Genomic DNA, 12,970 nt, shown 5'->3' on the forward strand with positions numbered 1-12,970 from the left:
AGATGTGTAAATTGCTTGAAGCTCTGCATCAAAATTTATAGTGTTTTCCCCCACTTTCTTATAAAAGGAAAAGAATTGGCAAGTTCCACCTGTTCCAACTCCAGTTTCATGATCTGATAGAGATCCATCTGTATATACATCAAGAGTGCCAGCAGGATCCAATCTCAGTGGTGGCAAGATCGTTAGAAAATTAGAGGAAATGGATGAACGAAGATAGAGAAAATTGAACATGAAAAATAGCCAGTTCTGAAATCTAAATTACCCTGTGCACGCATTCATAGTTTAAAGCATTCACTTTTGTTGAATTGTTTACCAAGGGTTTGAGAAAACAAGTATCGAATACATAGAGAAAAATAAAAAAAAATGCGTAACTACCACTGGTTACCCACTGTGGGCGCCCTTGATATACATGAATCCAATTATGAGAGATTATTAAAAAGAAAAGTATTTACCTAGTCGAAAAATGAAATTGTACAATTTGGAAAGCAACAACTGAAATCTGTAAGAAATTGTAGGTTCACAAAACAGATGCTTGGGATTTTATTATGGGAATATGAAGACAATGATTATTTCAAATAAGTAATTGTGTAAGATGATGTCGCAAAATGAGATTGGAAGAGAGATCAAATACAGAAAATGGAAATGTATTGGACATGCACTTAGAAGAAAACATGAAAAATATAAGGAAAGCCCTAGAATAGAGCCTTCAAGGAGAAGCTAGGATGAGAGATAGGCCTAGAGTCATCTGGCACAGTACAGTGAAAAAAGAAGGTAAATAGTAAAGGAAAAGCTGGAGTGAAATTAAACTCTGATAGGGAACATTGTTCAGTGGAGTGCTTTCATAAAGGCTCTATTCTTCCCAGAGGAATGACGGAAATTACTGGGGAGGGGGGAATCATGATGGAGCACACACATGAGAGAGAATACACAGTATATAAGATCATGATAAAATGACTCAGATATGCTATGTTGGTACTTCAAGCTTTTTACGTTTGACTATCTCAAGGAAAGACTAAAAATACTATCACTTGTGTAAAAATAGATTGAACTAAAATCATGTATAAGTTAGTTATTTTTAATCCGAAAATCTCGTCAGTTGAGTCTTAACTTTCAAGAAATTAGCTTTGGATTTCCTTGTAGCTCTTATAAGACTTAAAAATAAGGAGGTATCATCGAAAGTCATCTGTAGTATAGTGGATAAGATGCTGAATTATCAATCATAGGGTTGCTAGTTCGAGCCTACCTACCAACAATGTTTTAATTTTATTTTGTTTTTTATTCTCTCTTTTTCTCATTTTTTTTCTTTATTTCACTACTTTTAATTTAGTCTCTTCTTTTCTTTTTACTATATTTATAGTTAATCTATTTTGGTAGTTCTTTTTATTCTCATATTTAGCCTATTTTATTGTCGCAATATCACAGAAAGATGATACACTGTCAGTACATAAAAAACATCAATAAACGACAAGCCTAACCTAATAGGAATTCTTAAAATATAAAAACAGGAAAGTGCAAGTTGTGAAAAAAAACTTTTTTTTGGATATAATGAAATGGAAATCATTTATTATAGAGAGTAAAAAAATAAGTAACATTGGAGCATATTTTCATGCCGTCTATAGCACCTTGTTTATCATCTTTTTCGTCATTACAGGCTTTTAATTGCACACCACTCCTTGAAGCTTTATTTTTAATGGATCCTTTGATTTGCTGCCATCATGCTTCTTAACTGTTCTTTGCTTATCACAAAATTAGTAATCCTTAGTATCTCTTCCTTATTTATATAGAATCTGTTCTAGAATGGATTGTTAGAAAATTGGTTCAGGAACTGGACTCTTCTAGAGCAGACATCACTGAAGATGGTGAAGAGGAGAACCAGTAAAATAGTGTTTCCATTGTTGTCCAGAGTTATGCTGAAAGTATTTGTGGCTGCAGATCAAAACTGCGTGTTTATCACTATATACAGCTCACAGAAGCCAGTGAAATAACAAAAAATTATGCCTTCTTTGGTGTAGCTTTTATGGAGAATTCCCTTCCATACCCCTGAGGACCGACATTATTATGATTAAGTAATAAATTTTCACTAGTAATTTGTTAAACCCCTTAACACTTCATATAATGCATAATCTAACAATGTTTAATATATAACATTTATTCCGTTATTTGTGCACAATTCATCATTAAGAAACAGTCAGTAAAGTTTTACAAGAATATCACTTAGGCTACCCAATTTTTATCCATAAATTATAATAGGCCTACATACTGGCCCTATACTTACCAATTGCATTGATAGCAGAAATCCTAACTCTAAAATGCTGATGGGTGAAATTTCGTAAAGTTGGTGTTACAAGAGACCGTGCTTGCAAAAAGAAGTGCGTTGGTATAGTTTCTGCAAGATCTACTACACATTCACAGCTCTCTTTCTTAACTTTGGGATATGGATCAACTAACGTATTTACCAAAATTTGTATAATATCATTTAAGAATGACGAAAGCAACGATGGGTTTGCTTTCTTAACTACACAGTGTAGTAAGGAAACCTCCAATAAGCGAACTTCTTCTGAAGATTCAAACATTTCTTGTCCACCAATGCGTTGTACCAGTGTTGGCATAAGATATACATAATACTCTTCCTCTTGGCTGAGTGATGATATAATTTCGGTTATTACATTCACTGCCAATTCTCTACAAGTTTCAGCTTTATCACTGAAACAACGTAAAATATTCTTATACACTTCAACTTTCTCAATTATAACCAAATCAGAATCATGTTCTTGTAAAAGTGCAAATAATTTTTCCAATGATTGCTTTCTTTTCTTCTTATCATCACTTTTAAGAGCACTACAGTACTTAGCAATTAAAATATTGGTCATTTCCGTATTTCTTTCACGTGTCTTTCGTTATATTCCGTATATTGCACGGTGACCAGGGAGCAGACATTTATAAACAAATTACAATAATTGAGGTTGCTTTGACAACAGCAGTGTCGCCAATACAACCCTTAGAAAACCGCTAAGATATAGTCTAGAGAGACCGTTAAATTGCTATATTTTCAATGAAAAAAATAAGATTTTACCTCTGTAAATGTTAGAAAAATTCGTTAAATCCCTATGTGAGCAATATATAAATTTAATAAATTTTACCCACTAACTAACTATAACTACAACGTCTTTGCACTAAACTAACACTGAAGAATGCTAGATCTAGCGAGAAAATCGCCGATTTGGCAACAATGGAGAGCAGTAATCTTGCAACAGAGTAGCCAGATATGGGCGAGACATTTTCCCTTCAAGTATATCAAAGTTTCCCTTTTACGATCTGATACGACCGACGTCCTTAAACGTCTTCGGTTAAACTATCGGTATGCATAGAACATTATTCTGGCACCAAACATCCAGCTGTAAACTGGTTAGTTAAAATCAAATTTTGCACTTGCACTTTACATTAATTTAACCAATGACGTTATAAAATTTAACGAGGTTGTTAAATGCTTTATTAAGAGTTGCCTGGTTTGCCAATGATTAACGAGTTGCTCAATGATGCTTCTATTATCAAATACATAGTTTTATATGTTTTTAATTTGGAGCATTAATATAATATTTTTATAAATCATTTCATCCATGTTACAATACTGAAGACCGAGAATTATGTTGGTTACTCTGTTATAAACAGATGAAAGTTGCAAATAGTTCTGGTCATCTGTTCTAATGGCGCCACTACGCATTTATTGTCGTCTGCATCAGTCATGTGACGTCAATTTGTAACCAACCATTTTGCAATGATGGCTTGGTGGAATGTTGTTGCTGACATAATTGTATTGTGAAATTAAAAAGAAATGTAAATGACTTAAAGATTCATTAATTGTTTAATTTACGAAACATTATTGTGGTTTGTGTACTTTTATTGATTTGAGATGAAATGTCATATTCAAATGGATAGAATGTGAACGGCTGTTTCTTGAAACGAAGATACTTTTTTCGAACGCCCCCAATATTGTTTGTGGAGTTCAGCTTAATAAATAAATTTGTGGTCGTGGGAGATTTGTTTGAAGGAAGCCTCACCTCTGCATAATAATTTCTGCGTTCGCCATGAAAACACGATGACAGTGGTTGTGAAGGTGATCAGTATAGGCTCCTCCATAGGCGGGATGTTAAACAAGTCACAACGCCTCTTATTGGGCCTTTTCGTCCTCCTGTTGGTTGATATTATTTGGGTGTCGTCGTCGGAACTGACGAAGGTAAGAATATCATTAAGTATACTTTATCTTTTGTTAAATGAACTATCTGAACTTCAAGGGAATATGCATCAATTTTGGTATTAGCTTAAAATATTGTGTAAAAAAAACCAGATGTTTTTGGTAAGAATGTAGTTTTTGGGGACCACGATAGGGGCTTCATAATGATACCGTATTCTGTTGTGTATCAATAGTTTCGTTCACCTGTCATCAAAGACATGCTAATATACGCGTGGCAGAAGTGGATGTGACAAACAGTGGTGGTGGGGGGGGGCGTGTGTGTGTGTGTTTTTTTTTCTTTTACACAACATAATGCGATAATCGGCGCAATGTGTCTGAAATGTTTTCACAGATAATTTTATGTATGAAATACTCTTCTAACCTTCGAATTACAATTTTATATTACCTAAAAATATACATCCAAGGGTTGCAAAAGTCCTGTAGTTTTTTGGGGATAAATTGTGTTTTAATTGTCTTACCATGTACAGTATTGTTTACTCCTTCAAAAGTAAATAAGTTATGTTGTTGTTTTCTAATGCCAGGCGTTTGACAATAAAGTCATTTGACCTCTTGCAGTCCAATTTTTTTCAAAGATATTATCATGGTTCCGAATTCATTTCTTGGTTTGAGTTGCACAATGGGCAGTTAGGGGACTGATATATTCCAATTCTATGCAGCTGTTTGGCCAAACAATCATGTCCTGTTGCCAATCTAAATGAAGCTACAGACGATATTCGTGGTAAATCGTGAATTAACTGTAAATATAAGAGTGTCATCTCTCTGACCACTCCAGGAATCCAGAAGTAGTAGTGTGCCTTTCTAAACATCCGGGAGAAATACATCTCTTAACCATCTTCTCACGTGATTTTTTTTTGTCAGTTTACCGGAACTACTTGCATCGACCACGACATTATGTAAATGACTTATCATTGTCTACACGTTGTTTTACTTTAGGTGTAAATTCTCTTTTCGGTTCTTGAAAGTATAGTATGTACAGTTGTATTCCTAGACTTCCAGGTGCATACCTATGGATTTGAACGGTATACGAATGAGTGAAAGATGCCATGGATTGCACTACTGACTTCTCTAAATACTGTATCATTTTGTTATCACCAATTCTACCGACGCTAGATAATCTCACAATTTGATGTGGCATTGTTAAAAAACTGATCAAAACATTATTTCAAAAACTCTGAAGACGTTTACATGATATTTAAAACTTCTAGATAGCGCAGAACTGAGTTAATTATATTAGATATGAATATACGTTTTTTTTTTTTTTTTTCACCCAAAAGCCATAAGTTATGTAGAGAAAAAAAGAGGCATAGTTTTAGTACATACTTAAAAATAAAAATTATATTGCTTGTTTAAAATAATTTTAGGATTGACAGTTCGTGAAATTTCTGTGAAAGAAAAAAGTACCAATATGGTAAGCAACACTTACTTTTCCATCAATTACAAATAGCACTAACCATAGACTCGAGAAGCCCATTTTCAAATGTCCTTCACAGTGTTTTATAAGATTCGCAGTCGGACCTTGGTAGAGTTAAGACCTGTTTTCTACCTGCTACGGGACAGTGGGTTGTGACCTGGGTACATACAGAGCGAGGATTGGAATGTGGGCTGCGGGAGGACGAGGAAAGGTAAGCCAAGGGCTGGCAAGTGGACAGGACAAGCAACAGAAGGTGAATATCTACTTCGCCATAGTAATGTTGGCAATAGGAGGCGTGAAGCTGAACCCAGGACCCATAAACTACACTGAGAAGACCAGCATTAAATGTGGAAGCTGCAAGAAGAACCTAAGGGTAGGTGTTTTGTGCAATGGCTGCGAGGTATGGTTTCACTTGGGATGCCAGAAAATCAAGAGGGACCAGATCATCGAAGAAACGTGGATGTGCAGAGACTGCGGGACCAACAGCCCGAAGAATGAACTGGACACACTTTGGGACGAGAACAAGACATTGCGTGAGAAACTGGAGTGGGCAGAACAACGAGTGAAGGACCTGGAAGAAGAAAACTTACGACTGTGACAGCAGAAGGAAAAAGGAAGTGCGGAGTGCAGGGGATTTAAATCTACCCGCAGTGAACTGGAATGGTCAGGTAGAGACCAACACCCTTTCACAAACCTTTGTTAATTACCTAGGGGACTCGATAGTCAGATATGTGGCAGAAGAAAATCCAGAACTGGAAGTGGAATGCTACCCAGGAATAAGAGTCGACAAAATGAAAGACGAAATTGAGCAGCGTGAGAGAGGAGAACCTAAGAAAATCATTCTACATGTGGGAATGAACGACTTGAAAAGAAGAAGCGTGGACTACATCATGGCGGACTTATATGATCTGGTGTCATCTACGAAGAAACGGTACCTGACGGCGGACATCATCATCAGCGGGATCGTCAGGCGTCGCGACATCAACTGGAGGAAGGTGGGACGGGCAAACAAAGTGTTCAAGTGGGTTGCGGAGCAGCTGGGAACACGGTACGTGGATGGCAACTCGTGGCTAGACGACAGAGATTTTGGGAGGGACGGAGTGCACCTGAACTGGAGAGGGACGGCGGCGATGGGAGCTTTCTTCGCTAGGGTGGCAGCAACAACGAGAGAGGACAGGAGTCAGCAATGAAGATGGGACAACGCGGAGCCGAACAGCGAACAGGTGAGGACCAATCTGTTAAGGTTGCTACAGGTTAACTGCAGAAGTGTAGTAAATAAAATAACTGAATTTTGGAATTTAGTTGATATCTACAATCCAGAGATAATTATAGGTACGGAGTCATGGCTTCACAATAACATACACGATGCAGAAATATGCAGGAATGATTATAGGATTTACAGGAGAGATAGAGATGTCAGGGGGGGAGGAGTATTTGTTTGTATTAAAACAGGTATAGACAGCAGCTTGTTATGGTCACGTGCAGAAGCAGAAATTATAGTGGTACAAATCAATAATAAATACAGTGGTGAAAAGTGGGATATAATAGCATGCTATAGACCTTCGAATGAAACAAATTTATTTACTTTGAGTAAGTTACAAGAAAAGATTTCCTCAATATCGTTAGAACGGAAGGTCGTGTTAGCAGGGGATTTAAATCTACCCGCAGTGAACTGGAATGGTCAGGTAGAGACCAACACCCTTTCACAAACCTTTGTTAATTACCTAGTATGGGAACAAGGATTTACACAAGTTACAAATAAACCTACAAGAAACAATAACATTTTAGATGTCTTCTTGATACGACCCTGGGATAGTTTTCATTCTTCACAAGTATTACCTGGAATCAGTGATCATAACAGTGTTCAACTCGAGCTAAACTGGCTTCAGACAAATTTCTGAATAGATATCACTAGGAAAATATGGCAGTATAACAAAACAGACATAAACTGTTTGCAAGGTTACATTATAGATCAACATGACAAATTCTTAGACGAGGGCAAAAACATGGATCAAGCATGGGAAAATTTTAAACGAATATTAACCGAGGCCACCTCCAAATACGTGCCATACAAAATATTAAAACGTAATTCAGACCCGGAATATTATACAAAATATGTCAGACAACTTAAGAAAAAGGCTAGGCGAGCATACAACAAAAGGAATGTGAGCTTAGAAAATTACCAGAAATTCAAGGACCTTACGAAACTGTTAGAAAGAGAAAAGAAAAAGGCAGAAGCGAACTACCTGCAAAATTTATTGAAAGAAGGTGAAAATAACTGGGGTAGGTTTTATAATTACATATGTAGAAGAAGGGGAAATCAGGAATCATTACCAGTTTTGAGAGATGCTAATGACCAAATAATTACAGGGGACAAACAAAAAGCAGACTTACTAAACTCAATTTATTTCTATTTTCAATAAAAAGGAAAGAGAGATTACAATCGATGAAAGTGAATGCACAGAGATGTTCGAAATAACAGCTAAAGATGTTCGGAACAAAATAGAGAGACTACAAAACTGAAAATCGCGTGGTCCAGACGATATTCCCACAGAAATTATAAAGTTAGGAGGTGAAGCCATGATCCCGTACTTAATGCGAATTTTTAATATATCAATAAATAATTGTAGTATCCCAGACGACTGGAAATCGGCTATCATAATCCCCATATATAAAGCAGGAGACAAATGCAATGTGAACAATTACAGACCTGTCAGTCTCACATCAGTTATCTGCAAAATAATGGAACATCTAATAACACATTATATTCGCAACATTTTAGAAAATAACGAATGGCTGAACAAAAATCAACACGGCTTCAGACCAGGATACTCTTGCGAAAGTCAAATCACATCCTTAATACAAGATTTATCCGATGAAGTTGATGGGGGGGGGGGGGGGGAGAATAGACGGAGTTGTGATCGATTTCACTAAAGCTTTCGACGTAGTGCCTCACGAAAAACTTTCAGAGAAACTAAGCAGGCTTCCAATAGATAATCGAGTAGTAAGATGGATAAATAAATTCTTAGAGAACAGAACCCAAAAAGTCAGACTAGGAAAAGAAATACCGAAACTAGGAAATGTAACATCAGGTGTGTCTCAAGGGGTGGTCCTTGCACCTCTATTATTTCTTATATATATAAACGATATAAATAGAATTACTATGTCTCGGATAAGGTTATTCGCGGACGACTGTATAATATATAGACAAATTAATGATGAATCCGATATTGCCGCCTTACAAAACGATCTTAACGTTATTGAAACCTGGACGACAGAAAATAAAATGAAAATCAATGTCAGTAAAAGTAAGTCAATATCCTTTTGTAGAACCCATAAAGAAATTTGTCTCGGATATCAGCTGAATGGTACATCGGTGCCACAAGTGAACACTTGTAAATACCTAGGTATATATTTAAGTAACAAACTGGGTTGGGAGGAACAAGTCACTAATATCACAAGGAAAGCCTGGAAAGCACTACATTTCTCTATGCGTATTCTGAAGAAATCTAACCGAAAGTCAAAGGAATTAGTGCACAAAACCCTTGTTCGCCCAGTTATGAAATATGGAGCAGTAGGTTGGGATCCATACAGATAAAACCAAATCGATTCAATAGAAAAGGTCCAACACAAGGCAGCAAAATATGTCAAAATGGGGAAGGGACATGGTGAGGAGATAGTAAAAGATTTAGGGTGAGAACTTCTCAAGTCAAGGTGACGAAAAACCAGACTCACCGCATTGTTGAAGGCACAAATGGGACACAAAGCATGGACCGATATCAATGCTAGATTAGCAACACCAACATACTTAGGAAGGACTGATCATATTAGGAAGTTTAAATGTAGAAAACAAAGAACAGACGTGGCAAAATTTTCCTTTGTTAACCGCACAATAGTAGACTGGAACAGCTTACCTGCGGCAATCTTTCAGGGTGGTCCTCTTAAAATCAATACATTTAAGGAAAGGTTGAGAAGATTAGACTGAAAATGTAATTGGAGGTGCAGTGTAATTATTTAAGTTGTCATGTAATTAATTGAGTTGATATATAATTAAGTTGATATGTAATTAATTAAGATGATATGTAATTTAGTTGATATGTAAATAAATTAAGGTGATATGTAATTAATTAAGATGATATGTAATTAAGTTCGTATGTAATTAATTAAGGTGATGTGTAATTACTTAAATTGGTAATAGTTGGGTGAAATAGAAGTACTTATAAGTTAGATTTACTTATACTTATCGTAGGCATTATTATAGATTAGTTTTTATTTATAGTCCTAGGTTTATTGCATCTACTATTTATAGATTTACGTTTATTTTATTTTATTTACGTTTATTTTATTTTATTTCATGTAATTGTAATTATTGTATATTATATATATATATATATATATATATATATATATATATATATATATATCACTACCACCGGGTGTATACCCAATTGTAGTGTTCATACATACATACATACATACAGAAAGCATTGGTTAAAAGAGTCTCCTCATAACATATCCAGCTATTGACTTTTGGGTTTCTGAAGTCCATTAATTAGTTCTCTAGACTTTGGCAACAAAGGTAGTGTTCCCATGAATACTAGCATAATTTTAATCAAGCTGTAATAATTTGTTTCTGTAAATGAAAGATTTACACATTTTATTTAAATTTAAGAGTAAAATTCCGTGAATATTTAAGTGACCATAAGATTTGTTTAAATAATTTTCGTACAGATACTCATCTTTATGACGTTTCACAGATCTAAAAAATTATGGATTCAAGTCTTCTGTTTCATTCAGATGAAGGTCTTTGCCATTTCCCTCTTTGAGTTGCTTGGCTTCTTTCATTGCTAAATAGTTAGGCCTATATACCGGTACATATCAATCTGTGGAAACCAATTGACGAGCTGTTCACCTAAACAAGGATAAAAAGAGACGAAAACTTGTAACAGGAAATCTGACGTATTTGGAAATACACAACAGTCAAGAATGGGTTCAAATAAAAGTGAAAAGTTCCTTCTAAACATGACTGGTACAATGCAACATAATCTGTGAAATCTATTAATGCGATCCTAAACAAAAATAAGCAGACTGCATTATCAAGATTCATAATTAGACATCTAAAGTCAATGAAAATAATAAACTAATGGCGTAAAAGTTTTAGCCTGGCTGCTGGATTCCTGGCATTATTGAAAACCGGGCATTTGATTTAGAGCTTTACCTATCCTACCATTCTTACGCACATTGTCGTAATTGAAATTTTGTGTTCTTTCCAGCCAGATTTTCTCTCATTGTTTAGCCCCAGTTTTCATTTAGACATAAGAGACTTGACACTGTCGACCACTCTATTATTATAGCCTAACTCTGTTGGGGATCACGATGTGAGTGAGGAAATGCGGAATTTGTAGCTGAGTTGTTTACTCGTAGACTTTCTCAGTAATTTTTTTTTAAACTTGAAAATAATTTTCAACTGTACAACATAGCCTAGCTATATTATTCGAAATTAGCCTACGTAGTTTCTGACAAAATACGAGGGTTAATGTTTTGTGTCATATTTTATTTGCATACATTTGACTTAACACAGAATTATTAGATAAAGTTGTTAGAAACTGGCAAACTGGTTTAAAAATTAATTATATTGTCATGAGATTTGAACCAAATTATTTACTGTTTGCAGACGACAAAGTAGCCTATTATATACTTGGCTGAAAACCACTTACCAAACAGTGCACATCCACAATGGGAGATAATGAAAGAGTATAACAAAATATTTATAATAAAAACTTTAAGAATGACTTTTTAAAATTTATTTTTTTTTTGCTTGGTTACTTAATGACACTAAGTTTCTAAGATCATTGGAAGAAATGCTCTCTTCACAACCATCAGCATTATAATGGCATTGGGAACAAACTCTTTAAGTGATAGTTATAAAGGGGGAAAAAATAAATTAAAGTATTTATAGAAACAAATGCTTATGTCATATGAAGCGAAAGGAAGAAGATAGAATTTCTGAGCTGATACTGAAGTATGTCAGATTATGATCTACCCACCCTCTTATTGTACTGTGTGTGTAGGATTGCAGAATCTATTTTGAAAGTGCCATAGCTACAACTTTGATGGTTTATCCATATAGCAATTATTTCATACATGAAAACAAAGTTTATGACCATAATGAAACTAGCTCTGTTAAGCATGAGAAACGTTTTTTCGCAGTTCTAGTAGGCCTACATGTGTAATTCTTATCTGAATTATGTAACAAGGAAGTGGGGATTTCCCTGGAATTGAAACAAAACAATAATGTAACTTAGTTCTTGTAAGGCCATTGTACAATATTTAAATTAGAACCCCAAGTTGCTTAAAATCTCACATTCTCTACCTCATATATAAAACATTTTCTGAAGTAGTGAAAAATGAAAGCAGAAGAAGGGCATTTTAGTCGATATTTTGGACGACATGTTCTAAACGTGATTATTCTATATTTGTCTTCATTGCCATGTTACAATAGGTTTGAACGTATATTTGCAAAAATTCCGATTTTGTGTGATTTTTAGCAACACAATAAACAAGATTATGTTGATCCTTAAAGAAGTGCTAAGAACAATGCAGTTACCTGGAACAGGGTCTAATCAAAGTAAGTGTAATAATAATAATAATAATAATAATAATAATAATAATAATAATAATAATAATAATAATAATAATCTATACTAATAATAAATCTGTAGCCGAAATTTTTCTGGTAATTTTCGATTTTCCAAAAATAATTGGTCCTAACATATATAATTAACCGCCCTGAAACCGAAAATCGCTTTTTTGAAATTTTTATTTCTATGTCTATCTGTCTGGATGTTTGTTACCTTTTCACGCGATAATGGCTGAACCGATTTATATGAAAATTGGAATATAAATTAAGTTCGTTGTAACTTAGAATTTAGGCTATATATATATATATAATATATTTTATTTAAAAGGGGAGTTATATGGGGGCTTGAATGAAATAAATCGAAATATCTCCCGTATTATTAATTTTCATGAAAAATATTACATAACAAAAGTTTCTTTAAAAATAATTTCCTATAAGTTTTATTCTATGCAAAATTTTGATAGGACTGATATTTAATGAGATAAATGAGTTTCAAAATGACAATAACAACACCATCTAAGGCAGTGTAATGAAATAAAAAACAAATGACTTCGTCTACAAGGGGCCTTGGACAACAACAATCGAAAGCTATGAAACATAGCCTACAGAGAGTGTTTCTGTGTTTGTATGAAGTAATATCGGAAGTTAAATTAACCAATTTGTATAA

The 12,970-nt window shown here is 34.6% G+C and overlaps 2 protein-coding genes across 3 annotated transcripts in view; one reads left to right on the forward strand and one right to left on the reverse strand.

The window, feature by feature from the left end:
• Dnaaf5 (Dynein axonemal assembly factor 5) overlaps positions 1 to 2,968 on the reverse strand; it is a 37,895-nt gene extending 34,927 nt beyond the window's left edge. The window contains exon 1 of one of the 2 annotated variants that reach the window (XM_069826060.1): positions 2,276 to 2,968. In XM_069826060.1, the coding sequence (XP_069682161.1) occupies positions 2,276 to 2,870 (595 nt within the window). In that variant the 5' untranslated portion in view covers positions 2,871 to 2,968. The remainder of the gene's footprint in view (positions 1 to 2,275) is intronic. The other variant, XM_069826059.1, reaches the window with a different exon arrangement.
• A 782-nt stretch (positions 2,969 to 3,750) lies between these two features.
• The window catches only part of LOC138699870 (solute carrier family 35 member F5), a 37,437-nt gene continuing 28,217 nt past the window's right edge, over positions 3,751 to 12,970 (forward strand). Inside the window, exon 1 of the mRNA XM_069826069.1 lies at positions 3,751 to 4,234. Coding sequence (XP_069682170.1) covers positions 4,097 to 4,234 — 138 coding nt within the window. The 5' untranslated portion in view covers positions 3,751 to 4,096. The remainder of the gene's footprint in view (positions 4,235 to 12,970) is intronic.

The sequence above is a fragment of the Periplaneta americana genome, chromosome 5 (assembly GCF_040183065.1).
Source record: "Periplaneta americana isolate PAMFEO1 chromosome 5, P.americana_PAMFEO1_priV1, whole genome shotgun sequence".
NCBI classification, from domain to species: domain Eukaryota; kingdom Metazoa; phylum Arthropoda; class Insecta; order Blattodea; family Blattidae; genus Periplaneta; species Periplaneta americana.